The 19,476-nt window shown below is 43.7% G+C and overlaps 1 protein-coding gene across 1 annotated transcript in view; it reads left to right on the forward strand.

Annotated features, from left to right (window-relative positions):
- Positions 1-18,134, forward strand: part of PIWIL4 (piwi like RNA-mediated gene silencing 4) — a 38,498-nt gene extending 20,364 nt beyond the window's left edge. The window contains exons 12-19 of the mRNA XM_066620676.1: positions 3,976-4,048; positions 6,790-6,990; positions 10,374-10,477; positions 12,436-12,506; positions 14,211-14,364; positions 14,980-15,105; positions 15,971-16,118; positions 18,018-18,134. Coding sequence (XP_066476773.1) covers positions 3,976-4,048; positions 6,790-6,990; positions 10,374-10,477; positions 12,436-12,506; positions 14,211-14,364; positions 14,980-15,105; positions 15,971-16,118; positions 18,018-18,134 — 994 coding nt within the window. The remainder of the gene's footprint in view (positions 1-3,975; positions 4,049-6,789; positions 6,991-10,373; positions 10,478-12,435; positions 12,507-14,210; positions 14,365-14,979; positions 15,106-15,970; positions 16,119-18,017) is intronic.
- Positions 18,135-19,476: the final 1,342 nt, after the last annotated feature.

The following is a 19,476-nucleotide window of genomic DNA, read 5'->3' on the forward strand; positions in this document are numbered from 1 at the left end:
CAGTATCTGCAAGGGATTCATTCTTGGAACCCTTAAAATCCCTGATACCGAAAATCGCAGATAATCAAATCCTTAAAACCCTGATACCGAAAATCGCAGATAATCCGCAATTTGCCACCCCTTTCTCCCTCCGAAGGAGATAAGAGCTGTGCTCCAGTCTCCTCTGGATGTCTTTCAGAAGCCCGCAGAGGCATCGCATGTCCACCTGCTGCCTCTGCGGGCTTCAGAATGGCCTGGAAAGGTGAAAAAACGCCACTTCCAGTTTTTCTGAGGGAAACCCAAAGTGACTTTTTCACCATTTAAGGCATTCTGAGGCCCAGGGAAGCCCCTGGAGGAAGCCCCGGAAGTGGTGCTTTTTTGCCTCTCTGGGCCATGCTGAAGCCTGAAGAGGCAGCAGGTGGACAGGTCCCTTCCCGTCCATCCCCCCGGAGGGAACTGGAGCACAGCTGCCCAAAGGACTCTGGTGGAGTCAAGTCTGGCTCAGTGTGGGCTCAAGACAGGTTCCACCTGTATGAGTGTTTTTAATTTTTATTTTGTCATGTCCTACATTTTTCTTGGATGCCTTACGTTTTGGGGTGCCTTGTTCTCTTTTGTGGTTGTGACATCTGGTCTACCTGATCCCAAGGCTTCTTTCCTTGTTATGTTTTTCAATTGTCCACAGAAGATGTTCTAAGTGTACATCTAAACATGTAAAGTATCAGGGTCAGACTAAATATGTGAAAAATCTTACAATCCATCCTTAGGTGTTCAAATGACCATGCTGAGCGGAAATAGTCCGAAGTGTGCCAGCTAGTGTCAGATGCTAACACACTCCATGGCTGCTCATGCTGTTCCTGTGTTCTGTGCTTGCCTCTTCAGACAGGCACTGAAATGGAAGAAGCTGTGACCATGAAGCACATTTGCACCTATGGGCCCAATCCTATCCAACTTTCAAGCACCTGTGCAGCCGCTATGCTGCCCACCCCATTGACATGGCTGTGCCAGCCCTGGAAAATTGGATAGATAGCCTTAGGTTGTCTAGTGAATAGTATGCTCCTGACCCCAGATTTAAAAACTCAATCTTGTATGAAGCAGACTCAACTCTCGTCCCAGAATGGATACCTGATGCATTGAACCAGGTGTTGGCTTTCTACTGCTTTTCTCTTCCTTTGCTATCTGTTAAAAAAAACCCCAAACACCTTGTTTATTTTACCTGATTTCAGGATATATAGGAATTGGGCTCATAGGTTTCCTGGCACAGATTCAGTCTACCAGGAGTAAACAAGTTTTGTTTGGTTGGCTCTGGAACTTCATATATGAGGATTCACACAGAGCATGCGTTGATCTTTATAGTTCCATGACTTTTAAATATGCTTACTTTCTCTCCTGTGTTGAGGGGCTCCAGTCCTAGAAGATGTCAGAATTCTGCCAGGACAATTAAGTGACATCAGCTGGCAATAGTGCTGGAGCTCCACCAGCTGAATGGGGTCAATCTGTAATCATACTCTTGCAATATCCCTTGTTAGGCTTCTTCTTGTTCTTGGCAAGACTCCCTGGATCAGGGCCATGAAAGTTGGTACAGACAGTGGGTGCCTTGCCTTTACACTATCATGGGGAAATTCATGATTGTCCATTGAGGAATGGGTTGTAGAGTATTTTTGCATAACTGGTATTATCCTAAGCATTTTGACTCTGAAGTCATTTCATCATGGCTGCATTCAAAGAAAATTCTTCTCCCCACAAAATAGGTTTGTATCCTAAAGTTTCCTTTCTCCAGCAGAAAGAAAATTTCAGATGCACCCAATGGTGATGGCAAAAGTCACAGCATAGTGAAGAGTCTGGCCCTGTTCAAGCTTTTATCCTCCTCTCCCCACATTCAGCATTTGTCTGCAAAGGCAAATGCTGAACAGGTAGTTTTTCCCATGATTGGACATTCCAAGGTTCTCCTGGGTCCCCATGTTTATGTCTGTCGCCAAATGCTGACCACAGGGGGGTGAGGTTAGCATACATGTAAGTGCCCAGGAAGGAACCAAGTGGCATGTTCTTGTGAAGCCCCTTGTGAGTTCCTAAGCAGGGCTTGTTGTTGGCAACCTTCAATCTCAAAAGACTATGGTATCGCGCTCTGAATGGTGGTTCTGGAACAGCGTCTAGTGTGGCTGAAAAGGCCAATTAGGGAGTGACAATCCCTTCCACACTGGGAGCAAATGCAGTCTGTCCCTGGTCTGTCTCCCTGGCTATGGGCTAGTGTGTTTCATTCACCAGGCTTCTATAAATTCCAGGTAATCTGGGACTGGAAACAGGGAAGGAACTGTCAATCTAGTTGGACTAGAAGTGGACATGGCGTCCAAAACAAGCAGGTAACAAAAGCAGGCCAGAAACAGGGACCTAGTCAAAACTAGACAGTGATCAAGATCCAAGGCAGCAATCAGGTAAAACAAGCATGATAATAAGGACGGGGTGTGTGTGTGTCAAAGGCTGTATTCCCTCTCAGGGGTCTGTGCAGTGGTGCAGACCTCTTAGTTGCTGTACAGTGACTCGGCCACATTTCTGAACACACAGTGATGACATTGTATCTCATTGCTGAACTTCTGGGAACTCTGAGCTGCATGGAGCGTGGCTTCACTTGTCTTGGAGCTGCATGGTCATACAGTTTAAAGGGTACAGTGGTCAAAGGGCCCTTTGTCTAGGATTTGTGGGAGGCGAAAAAATTTGAGTAGCGTGATAAAGGGTGATGATATATGCATGGAATCAGGCCTGTGCTGGCCAGCTAGACCTTCTGGAAAGCACCTTTTTAGATTCAAAATATACTAATTCATTCTGGAAAGTTCCCTTCCCTGAATGTAGATATCTAACAGCTTAGGTTTGTTTAATTTATTTAGTATTAAGTTATTTTTGAAAAAAATATATAACCTTTCAACATAAAAGCATCATGATGAAAAACTCTTTAGATTAATACAAGAAAGAATCAAACAGCAATATTCATACTATGAATGGACTGTACTAAATGGTATGGGTCATTCCATGTTAAATCTTCACACTGTTTCCAACTGACTTCTTTAGATTTTTATGGAATTTGGAGTGCTTATTTCTCCTATGGTATAATGCAAAAATACCAATTTTTAGTGGCCTATGTTCATTATGTAAAGTTTTATAACTGTAAATTTTCAAAATTTTATCAAAAAATGGCATGCTAGTGATATGTTAACTAGCTGTAAATTGGACACCAGTTGAGATATAGAGCAGGGCGTGGTCTCATTTTAAAGCTCTTTTAATGGACTTTTGCATCATATACAACACAATGGGTTTAATCATTTTTAATGTTTGTAAAATTCAATTTAAAATTTAAAATTCAATTTAAAATCAATTTTCTCAAAAGCAGATTTAAAATTTTGAAAAAAAATCTCAAAATTAGTTCATACTTGTTTGTAACAATTCCCCAAAAAAGGTTTTGAGGATGATGGTGGGATCATCACTATCTAAGTATGACTAGGGGCGCAATCCTAACCAACTTTCCAGCACTGACATAGCTGTGCCAGTGGGGCATGTGCTGTATCCTGCAGTTGAGGGGCAGTTACAGAGGCCTCCTCAAGGTATGGCAATGTTTGTTCCTTTACCTCAAAGTTGCATTGCCCTTATGTCAGTGCGGGAAAATGGGTTAGGAATGTGCTCTATGACATCTGACAAGTTTTCTCAAAATCTAAGAACCTGGAGTAGAGAAATATTATTAAGTGGGATGATTGATATAGCATGACCGGTACTAAATGGACTATAATTGTAGAAATCACATTTCCATGAATCATCTTCCTCTTTCCACTACCAATTCATTTGGGCATTAATCCTTACAGAAGTATTGAATGTGTCCTTCAAATGCTGAGGTCAGCCTTTTAGCTTCTCTGGAAGCTGGCATTGTGTTGCTTTCTGAGAGGCGTTGCAAACTGTCTCTAGTACTGTTAGAATGTCCAGTGTACTCAAAGATGTTATGATTTTTGTCTGCAGTGTGCAAGTTCAAGAAAGCCCCATGGCATATGTCCGAGTCCTGCAACAGCAAGTGAATCCTGAGCAACAGCTGGTGTGCACATAGCTTGGCTAAGTGTTGTTTTTCAAGTGTGTGTGGTGGGAGAGAAGGTAGCACAGCAGTCTGGGGTATATGGAATTTCCAGCATGCTTATGGCTGCTTCTTGGTTAACTACTTTGTCAGTGTAAAACAGGGCAGCTCCCCCCATTATAACTTGGCAGATTATGCCAATGTTATTTTAAAAACTCATACCCTGACCTTGTCATCAGATTCAGAGTGTCTCATGGTTTACGAGAATTATAAAAGTCATAATCACCCAAAAATGCAAATCAGCCAAAAAATGCAAAATAAAACAGCAAGAGACAAATAATACCATAAATCAGACACTGTTATAGCAGGTCAACAAAGGCTTGCCCAAAGAGAAAGATCTTGAGCAGTCTTTGAAAGATAGGCAACAAGCAGGCCTCCTGCATTTCACAGGGCAGGGAATCCCATAGGGTGGAGGCCATCACAGAGAACATGGCCTTTCTGGTTGCCACTGACTGCACTTCAAAAGGAGGAAGGTCCTGCAAGTGGGTCTCCCTAAAAGGTCTTACTGAATGGGCAGGCTCATGGAGGTGGTCTCTGAAAGGCTATATAGTGCTTTAAAATGTTATAACCAGTATCTTGAATTGTGGCCAGAAAGACATGTAACCAATGTCATGATCCATTGTACCAATGGATAAATGTAATGATGTGATGATCTCAGTTTTATAGTCTGGTTTGTTCAACTGGGGATGGGCAGTGAGCTTGTGCACTCCCTTCTCCCCATGCCTGGCTAAACAGAACGTGTCCTGGTGGCTTAAACCCAAGGTTCCCTTAACATCTGAATTGGGATATTCTGGTAAAAGCCCTTCATAGAAATCAGAACATCAAACTATGTCTCATTGTCTTGGATTTTATGAAGTGCTTATGAATTTGTGCATTTGAATGTCATTGGAAATTCCAGTTTGAGAAGGCTCTGCATTTAGCTGGGTACACAGAGGGAAGATGGAGTACACAAGTTCTTTGCTCTGTCCCAGGCTAACAAGCCAGTTTGTTGGAAGGAATTGTTGCATCTGCATTTGGTCTTATGCAGAACATCTTTTAACCACATATAATCCAAATTCCCTGCCGGAAAAAGCCAAGTTGTATAAAACAGGATTTGGGTAACATTGTGAAAGTGATGTGCGTTTATTGTGGGCAGGAGGTCTGGCTCAGTTGGTAGAGGTGCCACCTTGTATGCCTGAAGATTTGAGACTTCCAGTTCGAAACAACTGGAAGTATCCGAGAATTGACAACACGCTGATATACTGATGAGCTGACCCTCGGTAGCAGAGAGGAGTTGCTGTCAAGTTGAGTGTGGGAGGTGAAGCAGCCAGAGAGAGGCCAGGCTGGTTAGGAATTCAGCTGGAATGAGGAGTTCTATGAAAGATTAGAACTATTCTATTGTTAAAATCCCTTTGTGGTTTTAGAGTAGCCTGTCTATGTAAACCGCCTTGGATTAAAGTCTGAGGAGAAATCTGACGACCAAGAAAGGCAGTATATAAATACCTTTATTATTATTATTACTTCTGTGTAGCTTGAGGAGAAATGAACCACTATGCAGAATACTGAAGCCTCACTTCTGTTCTGAAGAAATCTATTTCCTCAATTTATATGAGGCCATGAGGACAAGACACTTGTTTTTAAGAAAAAATAATTTTGTTTCTTTGAGTGTCAAATTCTGCACCAGGTACAAAAGTCAGGCATAGAATCTTGTGACTGGAGGTATATGGAATATGGAAGTTCCATGCTTCCTAATGGGGTTGCAGGTGGGTAACCTGCCTTCCCTTAGTTGCATTGTTGGTGGACCTGTTCCCCCTAGAGAAGCAATTTTCAACCTTTTTCATCTCATAGTGTGCTTACAAGGTGCTCAGATTGTCAAGGCACACAATCAGTTTTTTTGACAAGGCACACCACACTGCCAGCCAGAGGCTCACCTCCCCCAATGGCCCTACAAATTTACCACTCTTCCTCAAACTCCTGCGGCACACCTGCAGACCATTTGTGGCACACCAATGTGTTGTGGCACCGTGATTGAAAACTGCTACCCTAAAGAGACATATCTTCCTTTCTAAGTTTTCATAAAATTTGTGCCCGTAAAATGGAAGAAGGATGATGCCAGAGAGTGGTCTGCTGGTTTGGGAATCCTGGGCTTTTTTTTTTTTTTTTTTGATCTGAACACTGTGGTTGGGAGAGGAAACCATTTTGATGACTCTTGCAGCTAACTGCTCATTATTCTTGATAGCTTATTGACTTGTAAGAGACACCATAAACATCTTTATGGTGAAACAGATGGCCAAGCTGCACATTACATGCAAATCTGTATAAGAATATTTGAGAGGCCTTCTACCTTCCTGAAAAGCAATTTTAAGAGGGGGTGATTGTCAGCAGAGAAGTTCCTGACTGTGCGAGTATGTGTGGGTGTAATACTTTTCTCACCTACTGTTTGTCTATTTAAATGCCGCCGCCCCCAGCTGCTTTTCCCCCTCTGAGTGCCAGCAATGTTTTTTCACAGTGGGTCACAAATTGTGGAGACTGTGCGGTTCAGTGATGGTACTCAAGCTACACATGAGGATAACCCCAGTTTCAGTCTCTGGCACCTTTTGATAGGGGTGGAAAAGACCTCCTGCCTGAAAACCCTAGAGAGCCAACACCAGTGTATGTAGGTCTATATGCCCCGTGGTGATCAAATTCTAGCTGCTGAATATGCTTTGTCCTGTTTCTGTTTTTAGGTGCTTTGTGTGCTGCCTTCTAATCAGAAGGATTGTTATGACTCTGTCAAGAAGTTTTTGAGTCTTGAGCAACCCGTTCCTAGCCAATGCGTCCTTGCCCGCACGCTGAGCAAACAAGGCATGATGATGAGTGTGGCCACAAAAATTGCAATGCAGATCATCTGTAAGCTTGGAGGGGAGCTGTGGACAGTCGAGATACCAGTAAGTAATACTGATTATAACCTACTTTCACTCTTCCCTTCCAGAGCTGCCCACCCGCAAGGCAGGTGTCGGCAGTCACCTGTGCATATCTGCAGATTTAACACAGTCATTTCTTTTCAACCAGAGAAACTCAGGAATTGTAGTGGTGTGCACTGTGAGGAACCTCCTCACCTGAGGTATCTTGTCTGTCCCGTTTCATCCAGAGCGTTTCAAGTTCTGGCTTCAATCTCCTTGTTTAGGATTTAGAAGAGTCTTTGTTCACTGCCGTAGGACCTCTGGAACTTATTTTCTGTCCTAGGTGGGAAATCAACACAGAGACTGCTTAAGAGGTGCAAGTCTTTGACCACCATTGTCTGGTTCGTCCCAGACTCACCAGTCTGGGTTAGACTGGTGTCTAACCCATTGTCAGTTAGTCCCAGACTAACCAGTTAGTCCCAGGCTTCTTTTCAGACACTGCTTACGTCTAGTTACATGGGGGTGCTATTGAAACTGCAAAACTGCATTTATTTCAGAGTATTTAGGCGACAGAGGATGTTGGTATTCAGCAAGATAAAGCATAATAAAAAGCAGGAAAATTATAAAATAAATCAAAATGTACACTTCTAACTTCTGTACTCTAACTGTGCTTTGTTAGAAGTTCGCTGACACATACATTGATTAGGCTAGAAAATAAGCACGCTTACATCTTGGTACAAAGAACGAACAGTATTTTCCTCTAGATCGGGGTGCCCAAACCCCAGCCTTGGGGCCACATGTGGCCCTTGGGGACTCCCAGTCCAGCCCTTAGGGAGCCCCCAGTCTTGAATGAGCCTCTGACTCTCCAGAGACGTGCTGGAGCCCATGCTGGCCCAACGCAACTGCTCTCAGTGTGACACCAACTGTTCAACCTCTCGTGTGAGCTGTGGGATAAGGGCTCCCTCCACTGCTTGCTGTTTCACATCTGTGATGCAGCAGCGGCAGCAAAGGAACGGCAGGCCTTGCTTTGTGCAAGGCCTTTTATAGACCATGAGCTATTGCAAGGCCTTCATTCATTCATATAAGTTCCATCTTTAATGTATTCACCTATGTAAATTTATTCAAATTTGAAATGTAAATTAACTCTTTTTTTCCCCGGCCCCCCACACAGTGTCAGAGAGATGATGTGGCCCTTCTGCCAAAAAGTTTGGGCACCCTTGCTCTGGATGAATGATTTATGATCTTTCCCCAATTAAAATGTTCTTTCTCAAAATGACAATTTTTTTTGAGATTCTTGGGCATTTCAGCTGCTTTAAAAAAAATTTTTTTAAATTTTTATTAGCATACAAAATAAAAAAGTATACAGGACTAAAAATGTAACAGAAATAGTGACAAAAAAGGATCAGTAGGCTATCAAGCATAAGAATTACTAAAATTGCAAACTTCGCCATCATGAAAAAGCTTTTTTGAGAAATGGCATCCATATAGACTCATATATATTCATTCGTAATTGATGTTGGTATGCCATTCTCTCAAAAATTGATAAATTCAATAATCCATCCATCCACTGGGAACAGTTTGGTGGGCTTTTGTCTTTCCAATTTTGCAATATTATCCTTTTTGCCATCGTAAGGGCACAGGGAGTATATTTCCTTTGACCCATAGATAGTTTCCAAGTCACATGTAAATAATTCAGTAATAACATATGTGTCACTAAATATCAAGGATTGTTGTAGAACAATATTTATCATCTTAATTACATCACCCCCAAAACCACTTATTACAGGATATGACCAAAACATATGCGATGTAAAAGCTTCTGGTGGGTGCCTGAGCTTAGTATCATTTGCAGATTTGAGACCAGCCTTTGAGATGGTTTCCTTTGAAGCTTAAATTGTATTTTTCCTGGATTCCTTGCAGTTATATTTGTACAGTTTGTTAGTTATTTTATTTATTGTCATGAACTTGGAATCTGATGTTGTGAATGCTCATTTACAACCTCTATTAGTCCTGGGCCAATGCTTAGCCCAGCAGTTTTCAAACTCTCAGGGAGAGTTTGAGCCACTCTAAGTTCTTGCAGGGGCGGAGGGAGGCAGCAGGGGCGGAGGGAAAGCAGTGGCGCGATCCCCAGGATCGTGCCGCTCAGTGGGCATCAGGGGCTTGGGTTCACTTACCCGAGCCTCCTGCAGCCTTCTTGGGGTGCAGGGAGCCCTGCGCGACCTTCTGCAGGGCTCCCTGCAGCTTCAGAAGTGAAAGTGGAGCAATCACGCTCTACTTCTGTTTTAGCGGAGGCGGGGCGCGATTGCTCCACTTTCAAAGCTACAGGGAGCCCTGCGGAAGGTCACGCAGGGCTCCCTGCACCTCTGGGAGGCTGCAGGAGGCTTGGATAAGTGGACCCAAGCCCCTGCAGCCCCCCTGAGTGGTGCACTCCTGGGGATTGCGCTGCTGCCTCCTTTGTGCCTCCTGGCTGCCCCCGTCCCTTAAGGGGGCAGAGGCCAGGACCCACAGGCTGGGGCGTCACAACACCCCAGTCTGAAAAGCTCTGGCTTAGCCCAATGACTTTCAACATTTTTCTTCTCACAGCACACTGACCTCTATGGTCTTTCCCTCTTTTGAGGCCATTTTTGACTTCTGGGAGACTCTTCTGGGTTCTGCGGCTCTGTTTTTTAGGGCAACTGTCTGTAGTAATGAATTGTCTGTCCCTCTTCCTAAGCCAGCAGAGCCCATTCCTTACTACAGACAGTTGTCCTAAAAACAGAACCACAGAACCTTGAAGAGTTTTTCAGTGATTTTTAACCGCTGTGGTCTAAACTCCCACGAAACACCAATGTGCCATGGTACACTGGATGAAAATGGTTGACTTAGCCAGTGCATCTGGGAATGAACAAAAAGAAGGTTAACAATTGTTAGTGGTCCAAGGGTGTTTACTTAGTGGTGACAGTTTTCTTCAACGGATCAAGAGCTGAGACCCATTTCAACAACTAACCTGTAACATGGGACCCAGCTTCAAGAGCCAGTAGGTGGAGGAACAGGCAAGTGAGCAGCTATGGTTCCCCTTTCTTTTCCTCTCAGTGACAGTCAATCTCCATGCACGACTACTGTGTCATTCTAAACAAATAATTATCTAAATCAGTGATTTTCAACCATTTCCATCTCACGGCACACTGACAAGGTGCTAAAATTGCCAAGGCACAACATCAGTTTTTTGACAATTGACAAGGCACATCCAGTGACAGCATCCCATCCCCCAGTGGCCCTACTAACAAATGACTCTTTCCCAATCTCTTGTGGCACAACTGCAGACCATCCGCAGCATACCAGTGTGCCACGGCAAAGTGGTTGAAAATGGCTGATCTAAATAAATAGATATATTTTATTTATAACTATAGAAATGAAAAAAAAAACTGAGTGTTTAACTTGCTCCACAGCTGAAGTCACTCATGGTGATTGGCATTGACGTCAACAAAGATGCTGTAAACAAAGGAAGTGTAGTTGTTGGATTTGTGGCCAGCACTAATCTCAGACTTACTAGGTAACGCTTTTCATTTACAATATGAACATTTTCAGGAAATCAGCTCATTTTTTGTTTGAGCTGGAAGTTGTAGTAGCAGCATCTTATAAAGGGTCAGTCCCATGTTGTTTCTGTGTGCTGCATGAATCACCAGTTTACTGCCATTTCTGTATTTTTTTTTCATGGAAATGGGAGCAATGTGTTGCCTGAATCTCTGTTCATTTGACATTTCTGCAAATTTGATTTGATTATCACTGAATCTGTTTGCTTTTAAGAATAGAGGTCAACAACTGGTAACTGGTAGCCTCTGGACTTTAGGGAATCCTTTCTTTTCGGTAGTTTCTTTGGATGATTGTGGAGCATACAGAACTTGTGAAAAGCAGAAGACAGCTGTACACACCTTGGCGAGATTCCTATGTTGTTATATAGATCATGTTATATAGGTCTTGTGTCATTAACAAGCATCCTGGAAAAATCTCTTTTTCCCCAAAATATCTACACCAGTAGGTGCCAAACCCCAGCCCACTGGCTGAATCCTGTGCTTGTCACAATCCTTCCCCTGGATGAATGGAACTTACCATTCAGTGTTCCTCCAAATGCTTCCAAACTATGCACCAGCCAGCCATGTTCCAGTGCCCCAGCAGGCCTTGCAGCTGGATTTCTGGGCAGATGCGGCTGGCTGGCGTGCAGTATAGAGGTGATCAGAGGCACATTGAGGAGGTTCCCCAGTAGAATGGTAAGCTCTGTTCATGCCAAGGAAGAGTTTTCCTACGTGCAGCAGTTTCCAGTTTGGAGACTGCTGTTCTACACTGAGGCTGATCAAGGAATCTGCTTGTCACATTCTCCATCCTGTGCAGGCCTCTAGATCATGTATCCTACATAGGGTCCCTCCTCAAATGTATATTGGAGTCTCATGATTGTCTCATCTCCCCAGAGAGCAATAGCTTTGATCTTCCTGGATCCCTGCATGCACCTTATCAGTTATCTGGTTCACTCGCTGGCCTGGGGAGTGGAAAACATTGAATATACAGTAGAACCTCTTTAAGTTGACCACCCAAGGGACTGGAGGAATTGGTCAACACAGGGAGGTGGTCACCATATGGAAAAAAAGGCTATAGAAAATTAGGTCTAGAAAAACCCAAGGCTCTAGAAAATTAGGTCAACTTAAGGAGATGGTCATTATAGAGAGGTGGTCAACTTTGGAGGTTCTGCTGTATAGTATGTTAATTTCAAACTAGCCTATCAGAGCTTGGGGGGCTAGTCTTTTCAATATAGGATAAAAGGGAGAGGCATGTTGTGACATAGGCATTGTGCCTTGTGGGTAGCAAGATGCCAGCTGAGCAAGCTGATAGCTCTAATACTGTCCAGCTAGGACACAATTAACTCCTAAGAATTGCTGATTCCAGGAGGATGCTGAATTGGAGTAAGTTAGAGAAGTCTTAGTTAGAATCTATTTTAACTTTATTTTGAACATTGCCTCTTGATCTCAAGTAATGAACGTGATTCTATGTCTGTTTTATCCTTGACCCATGTTAATTCCCAATAAATCTTTCCTTTTGATTTGATTAAAACAAACCTGCCTAGTGCTTTGAACAAAACAGCAACTGGCCTGTCTCTGAAGCTTTGCTCAGTCTCAGCTACCCAAAGAAGACTTGAGTGTGTTGGGTGAGAGTGTGTTGGGATGTGTGGGTGAGAAATGATGCAAGGAGGTTGGTCAGGATGCTCTCCCTCCTCAGGAAACTCAGCAGGTAGACTGTCAGTAGACCCACTCCCAACTAAGTGGAAGGTTTGCTTTGTGGCCTTCATTGCACAAAGCTGGTGGCAGAGTACCAGACACATGTATAGTAGAGCATGATGTATGTGTGAGTTTTACATGACCTTAGTAAGGAGAAGAGATTAACAGAAGTGGATGTGGTCTTTAGCATTATCCTAGACATCATCACAGCCTAGTAACAAATATTCTTTCCTTTCATGCCCAGGTGGTACTCTCGTTGTATGATGCAACATTCAGGATCAACCACTGCAGATTGCTTAAAGGTCTGCATGAAAGGTAGGAGGAGGGGTTGCATAAGTTAGTAAAACTGAGTTGTGAATCAGGGTTTCCTTGGCTCAAATCTTGCCTCTGCCATGAATTCACTAGGTGGCCTTAGGCAAATCAGTCCTCTGCTAACTGAGCAAACAGGCACCTTTTACAGTGGTCCCTTTAGAATACCTCCTAGTGACTCTGTCTGTCTTGTTTTGTAGATGTTTAGCCCCTTTGGGTCTGAGTACCATCTTCTCAGTCCTTTTGCTATATAAACTGCTTTGAGAACTTTTATTGAAAAACAGTGTAGGATATAAATATTCTAAGTAATATTAAAGGGAGAAGTGGGGTAAGGGGAAAGATTGAGGCCAAAATGAGATTCTTGGAAAAAAGGAGAAGCAGGGACAGGATCTGATTTTGGGAGACCCAATGTTTATAAAGCTTTAGTTTTGACTTTTTTGTATGTAAACCTGCAGCATTACTGAGGATGAGTGTCTGTTCTCTCTCACATGTGCACACGCATGTACATACAGGCACACACATGCATGCCTGCACTGGACTGAACTGAGCTCCATCAATCAACAGGCAGCCCAGCTAATTGGAAGAGGCAATTTAGCAGAACCAGCAGTTGAGGAAGACATCTCCCTCCTCTACACAGAAGTAGAGGAAACCCAGGGAGTGAGAGTGAGAAGCCACTAGTGAAACATTCCTCATCCTGGTAGTCCTCATCCTGCTGTCCTCTGGTGGGAGAGGAGAAGATGAGGAGGAGTCCTATTTCCTGCTCTGATGATTGTCTAAATTCAGTTTAGAAGAGAGAGGCAGGCACTACGGAACATCTCTGCAGGCACCAGATCCACAGGTTGGCCATCTGTGGTAGAAAATTGATCATTCGGTTCTTCTGTGTTATATTTGGTGTGATTCCCAAACTGGTAGCAACTGGGCAGTTGTCTTCGCTTCTTGGGCCTTCTTTGCCAAGGTTGTCATATTGCAGACTTCTTAGAACAGGATACTTTAAATAATCTTTTAATACACAAAGCATCAGTTGCACCTGGAATTATTGCAGCCGAAACATGTAGGCTGGAGATAGGCAATAGGTTTTAAAAGAGTTTAAAGTGCTCTCTGCCCTTGGTGTGCAGGAGGGCTGCATAACCTGAGATAAAGTGCTGTCCACCAGCCATACAGAGTGACAAACCAGGTGCTTGACAATACCCCACTTTGCAGTATTAGGAAGGCAGCCAAAGGAGATGATGAATCAAGTCCCTTCTTGGCTACTGTGCATGCATGATTGATGAGCTGTGTTCTTCATAGTGGGGTCACAAGCCTTTGCACATTTTTATCCCACTGTCATGTCTCTGGTTGAACTGTTTTTTGAACCACTACAACAACTTTCAGGGCCTGTTTACCAGAGGAACTAAACAAAAGGAATGATTCTGTACACTGTAAACTAAAGATATGACTCTGTCATACCACCTTCAACACTGAAACATCTATCACCTGTCACCCGCCTCATTCAGTGTAACAAGGAGCTTTTTCCATTTTCCCAAGTAACTGGCATCTGTGTTATAAAATAAGAGCAATATCCCTTTTAGTTGCAAACAGTTACTTGCTTTCACTTGTCTGTGAATTTCGCTTTGAGAGGGAAATTCACATATAATAAGCTTGTCCCTACAGTTCTCCCACGTGAAGTCAGTGATGTGAAATCCACTGTTTTTCCTTCTTGCAATTCTATAGGTGCTATAAGTAAATGGCAAAAGTGTAATGGGCAATTACCTGCGCGCATAATAGTATATCGAGATGGCGTTGGAGATGGCCAACTGAGGATGGTGGTGGACTATGAAGTCCCGCAGCTACTCTCCATCCTTGGTGAATGCAGTGGTGATTGCAGGTAAATAGACTTTCTCTAATGCTGATTGACTTGCTGGGCGGATGGTTCCAGGTGAACTGCTGCACAGTTGCGTAAACATGGCTAGGAAATGGGGAATACACATCCTGCACACACACATTTTGTCTCCCCTTGCGAGGGAATTCCCCTCCTTATATTTTCACAATGAATTGTTGTTACATCTGCAGCAAGCAAACATGCTTCACTTGAACCACAGTTTGTAAACCTGCTCTTGTTCGTGACTGTAGCCTATATTTGGAAACTCACAATGGTTTGTGAAAATGCTCATATAGAAATAATGTGAAATGAGTTTAGCTCCCAAAAGTAAAGGAACAGTGGAATTCATGCACATGAATGAAATGGGGTGAGTGTGTGCACCTGGACACTTTTAATCTCCTAGCTATGGTTAGATCAGACAGTGTGCGTCTATATCCTTCTACCCTGTGCTAATGTCACCCTACAGCAGCCACTGCCCTGCACCAAAGAATATGAAACAGTTCATAGGGCAAGAATTACTATTTACTAAATGGGAAATATTGAGTGCTGATGAAAAGCAAGTGATTAGACATGCAAACACTTATTCAACTGTATTTTATTCCCTTTTTTCTGTATTGAAAGACCTAAACTATCAATGATTGTGGTCAGGAAGAAATGTCTTCTTCGCTTCTTCACTGAAGCCAACAACAGCTTGCAAAATCCTCCCGTTGGAACAGTTATTGACACGGAGGCCACTCGTCCTGAATGGCAAGTATATGTTGAAGTAATAGCAAAACCAGCACACTCTGACTTCATGGAGCACAGCTTTAGTGTCCAGATCAATTGTCAGGGGTAGGGCTTTATGACAGCAGAAGAGTCTTCCACTGTCATAAAATGGCTACGGATAGAGCATGCAGTGGTAGTGCTCCAGTCCCCCAACAGATCCCACTGTGCCCACCAGAGAAGGTAAGGCAGTGGTGGGGAAGAGGGTGGGCAGGGAGGGGTCAGAACTGGGTAGGGAGGGAGAGGAAGAAGAGCAGGGAGGCTGAGGGAGTGTGTTGATCCGGCAGCAGTGATGCATGCCAGATCCTATCCCCTCTTTTAACAGCCTCTTTAGCCATTTCTTCTCCTCCAGACTTGCGCTAGTTAAAGAGCTGAAGCCTCCTGATCCCCCCTTGCCATCCCCACCCCCCTCCTGGGCCCAATCTTCCCCTCAGTCCGCTCTCCCCCGCCCTGAAAAGCCTCACTACCGGCCGGCGGGAGTACTTACTACTGGCTGCTGCAGTCTGGCATCTTCCTGGCCCTGAGGCCCAGTGCCAACTGGCTTACTGGTGGCGATGACATGCTTTACAGCACTCACATGTTGGCAGTTGCCAGGGCAGCGTGCCAGCCACCAGTGCTGCTCTGTGGCCCTTAGGATTGGGCCCTAAGATTGCCAAAGTAGCTTGATAGTCTGCAAGATTTTTTAATAACTAAATGCTTTTCTAGGGTGTTGTAATATGCAGCAACCACAGTGCTCTTGCTGAAAGATATCAGCCACGCTCCCACAAGGCAGCTTAGCAAAATTTATCTTATCAATGAGCACATTTTACGTACCCCTCTTCCTACTCCTAAATCTAACCTTGCCCAACAGGTACGACTTCTTCTTAATCAGCCAATATGCTCGCCAGGGGACAGTAAACCCAACATATTATAATGTGGTGTACGATGAAAATGGATTCAAACCAGACCATATGCAGCGTCTCACGTATAAGATGTGTCATCTTTACTACAACTGGCCTGTAAGTAAAACAGCTGCATAGTCACCATCAAATTCATGGTGATCCTTTTCCACGCATGAATTAGGAAAGGAATTGCATGTCAGCATAAACATATCAGAGCATTTTTCTTTTACAAGATTGGGCCTGCACAGCTGTGATCCACCACTTCAAAAGAGAAGCCCACTGGGGCCTTGGGAAATCCTTCTATTTTTGTGGATGTTTGGGGATGAAAAAGCAGGGAGCAGTGAGACATGTGAAGGGTCAGAATATATGCAGCTTGATAATTCAATAGTTCTACAGGCCTGTACTAGATTAGTGGCACAAACTCTTTTTGTTTGGTGTAGCAAGTAGCTCACATAAAACATTGGTCTTCACATAGTGTTGTGATTACTCCATGACTAAACATAGGTGTCATGAGGTCCACCCCCAGTAATTCCCATTCTTACAACAAATGTTACCCATTTGTGCATTCTGCATAACTGCCTCCGTTAAGTCCATAATTCAGTGGCTCTCAGACTTCCCTGCACCACAACCCACCCTGTCCTGCATTGTGGGTCGCAATGCACTGCAAGGCCTTCTTGGGAGGGGTTGGAGGCCTCTCCTGGATCATGCTGGGCCAGTGACCCACTCTGTTGGCCTCCTTGGGCCTCTGAATGGCCCACAGAAGCTTCCAGAAGCAACATTTGGTGAAACCAGATGTTTCATTCAGAAACCAGAAGTCGCTTGTAGACATTTCTGCAGGTCATTTGGGGACCAATGGAGACCAATTGAGTAGGTCACAAGCCACTGTTACTTGGGAGAGGCCTCTGGGCCTTCCCAATGCTTTTGGAATTGCTGCAATTTGTAGCCAACAGGAAGCAAGAAAATGACAGGGTCCAACTTGTGACCCACTGCATGTGGGGGTGTGACCCACCAGTGGGAAACCCTGCCATAATTCAACAGAGCCAAATTGTTCCGTGGATAGGATTGGGCCCAAAATAAATGTTTCTGGACTGTACAGCATCAAACTGCAAGTGACAAGGTTGGATGCTCTGCTCTTCAGTAAAATAAAATTTCCTGTTATTTAAGGCCCAATCCTAGTGGCATTTGAGCTACGTTGGCGTGGCATTTTTCTGATACTGGTGCAGTGTCCATGGTGCATCCATCAGTGGGCATACATCAGCAGGGCTTTTGTTACACTGGGGTATCTCCATGTATGACAGTGTATCTCAAGAATAGGATTGGACCTTATGAGACTTAGGGCGCAATCCTAACCCCTTATGTCAGTACTTTCCAGCACTGGGATAGCAGTGCCAATGGGACGTGTGCTGCAGTTGGGTGTCATTCAAGGAGGCCTCCTCAAAGTAAGGGAATGTTTATTCCCTTACCTCAGAACTGCATTGTGGGTTAGGACTGCGCCCTGATTTTATAACTGGAGTGTCTCTTTTTTTCGAAAAAGAGAGTAGCCGGGTAGGGGGATGCAGATTTGGACTATGCTGCATGTAGGGACATTACCACTTTCCTCTTGCATTAAATCATTTAATTTAATGGTAATTTAATTTAACACTACCACTTTCCCCTTGTTTCCATTAAAAGTGGCCTCCTGACACAGCTATTTTCTGTAAATATCTGTCGGGGGGGGGGGGTTTGAAGGGTGCACTATTGTCCCAATCCTTGCTCATCTTCTTTTGAAAAAGATCCAGTTTTGTGTTAATATCTTTCTTTCAGGCTTAATGCAACATGTAGCTTGGTCCCGGTTGTCAGGATAATATTCTGTCCTATCCATCTCTCCAATTTGCTAACGAATTCTTCAGTGAGTTCTTAGCATCTTTATGTATGACATTTTTGGCCAAAGAATTCATGGACTCTTATTCCTTACATTTTGAGGAAAGACGGTAGGGAAACAGGGTGCTTGATCTCCTCCTCCTGTTTGGCTTCTAGGGCTTAATCAGAGTGCCGGCGCCGTGCCAATATGCCCAAAAATTGACTTTCCTGGTGGGCCAGAGCATTCACCAAGAACCAAGCCTGGAACTAGCCGACAGGCTTTTCTATCTCTGAAGTGACAGCCATCAAGATGGAGCAACTCCAAGTATTGGTCTTGAAAACATGTTACTGTTTTTAGAATTAAAACAACAAAACAGTGGAGAGAGTGGAGATTTGGCAGCAGAGATTAGGGATTTGGAGTTTTCTTCTGCTCCTCACCACATTTCCCATTTAGAAATCTTAAAAGAATTTTCTCTACATTTACATTGTATGTTTTCAATGATGGTTCTTTGTATGCAAACCTGCATCGTTTGCAGGTGCGATTCCTCTTTCAAGTGGATATTCTATTGTTCTTGTGTTAATTATGCAGATATTGTGCAGATAGTTTGGAAAAGGACTACTGTATTTTAAAATTGAACATTTGCTTCTAAAATAAAAAATGTTATTCTGTGTGTGAACTGTTTTCTGTAGACTAAGGCCAACACACATTTTGCTTCCTTACACCAATTTCTGTGTATATTTGGCGTGCTGATTCCAAAAATGGCATCCTTTTTGCCCTCTCACATCTAGTTTTGGAGATAGTATAGCCTCTAAAGTGAATGGTTCAAGCAGCTTCCTCATGAGGAAGCCTACACAGTGGCTTCCTAATGAGGAAGCTGATTGAACCATTCACTAATGAGGCTATACTATATCTCCAAAAGTCAACATGATAGGGCAAAATGGAAGCCATTTTTTGGGATCGGCACCCCAAATTCATATCAAATCACCATAAAGTTTGGGGAAAACTTTTCTGACCCTCAATTTTGTAGGCCTGTGCAATTATTGGGGCAGATTATTTCTGTTTCTAGAGCACCCATGTAAAGTGTGCACTACATGTAGAACAAAGCAGAAGATGCCACCTGCACCATCCTAAGGTTCTGACATAAGAGACCTAGTGCCACCATCACTCCATACCTCCTAACCCTCTCTCATAAGACCTAATTAAACACAGTGGGCAAAGTCAGGCATAATACCAAACATGGCTTAGTGCTACAAGTCCAAGCCACTTGCACAGACCCCTCTGTCTTCGGCGTACAAGACAAAGTGATTGGAAGTTTTCACTTCTGACTAAACTGGAAAGTGTGATTTTAGGTTCCAATCTTGTCCAGTTTTCCAGTGCCAGGGCAGCCATGCCAGTGGGGCATGTGCTGCATCCTGTGGTGGAAAGGCAGTCACAGAGGCATCCTCAAAATAGGATAAGGGCTATATTGCGGCTGCAGCAGTGCTGGAAAGTTGAATAGTATTAGGTCCTGAGTTTGCAGTGAAAGCTGAAGTTGCTGGCTCAGCCCATGAACAAAAGAGTAGAGAGAAAAGGGGAGCATGCTGTTCTAAGCCATGGTTTAGATCAGCAATTTTCAACCTTTTTCATCTCATAACG

The sequence above is a fragment of the Tiliqua scincoides genome, chromosome 3 (assembly GCF_035046505.1).
Source record: "Tiliqua scincoides isolate rTilSci1 chromosome 3, rTilSci1.hap2, whole genome shotgun sequence".
NCBI classification, from domain to species: Eukaryota; Metazoa; Chordata; class Lepidosauria; order Squamata; family Scincidae; genus Tiliqua; species Tiliqua scincoides.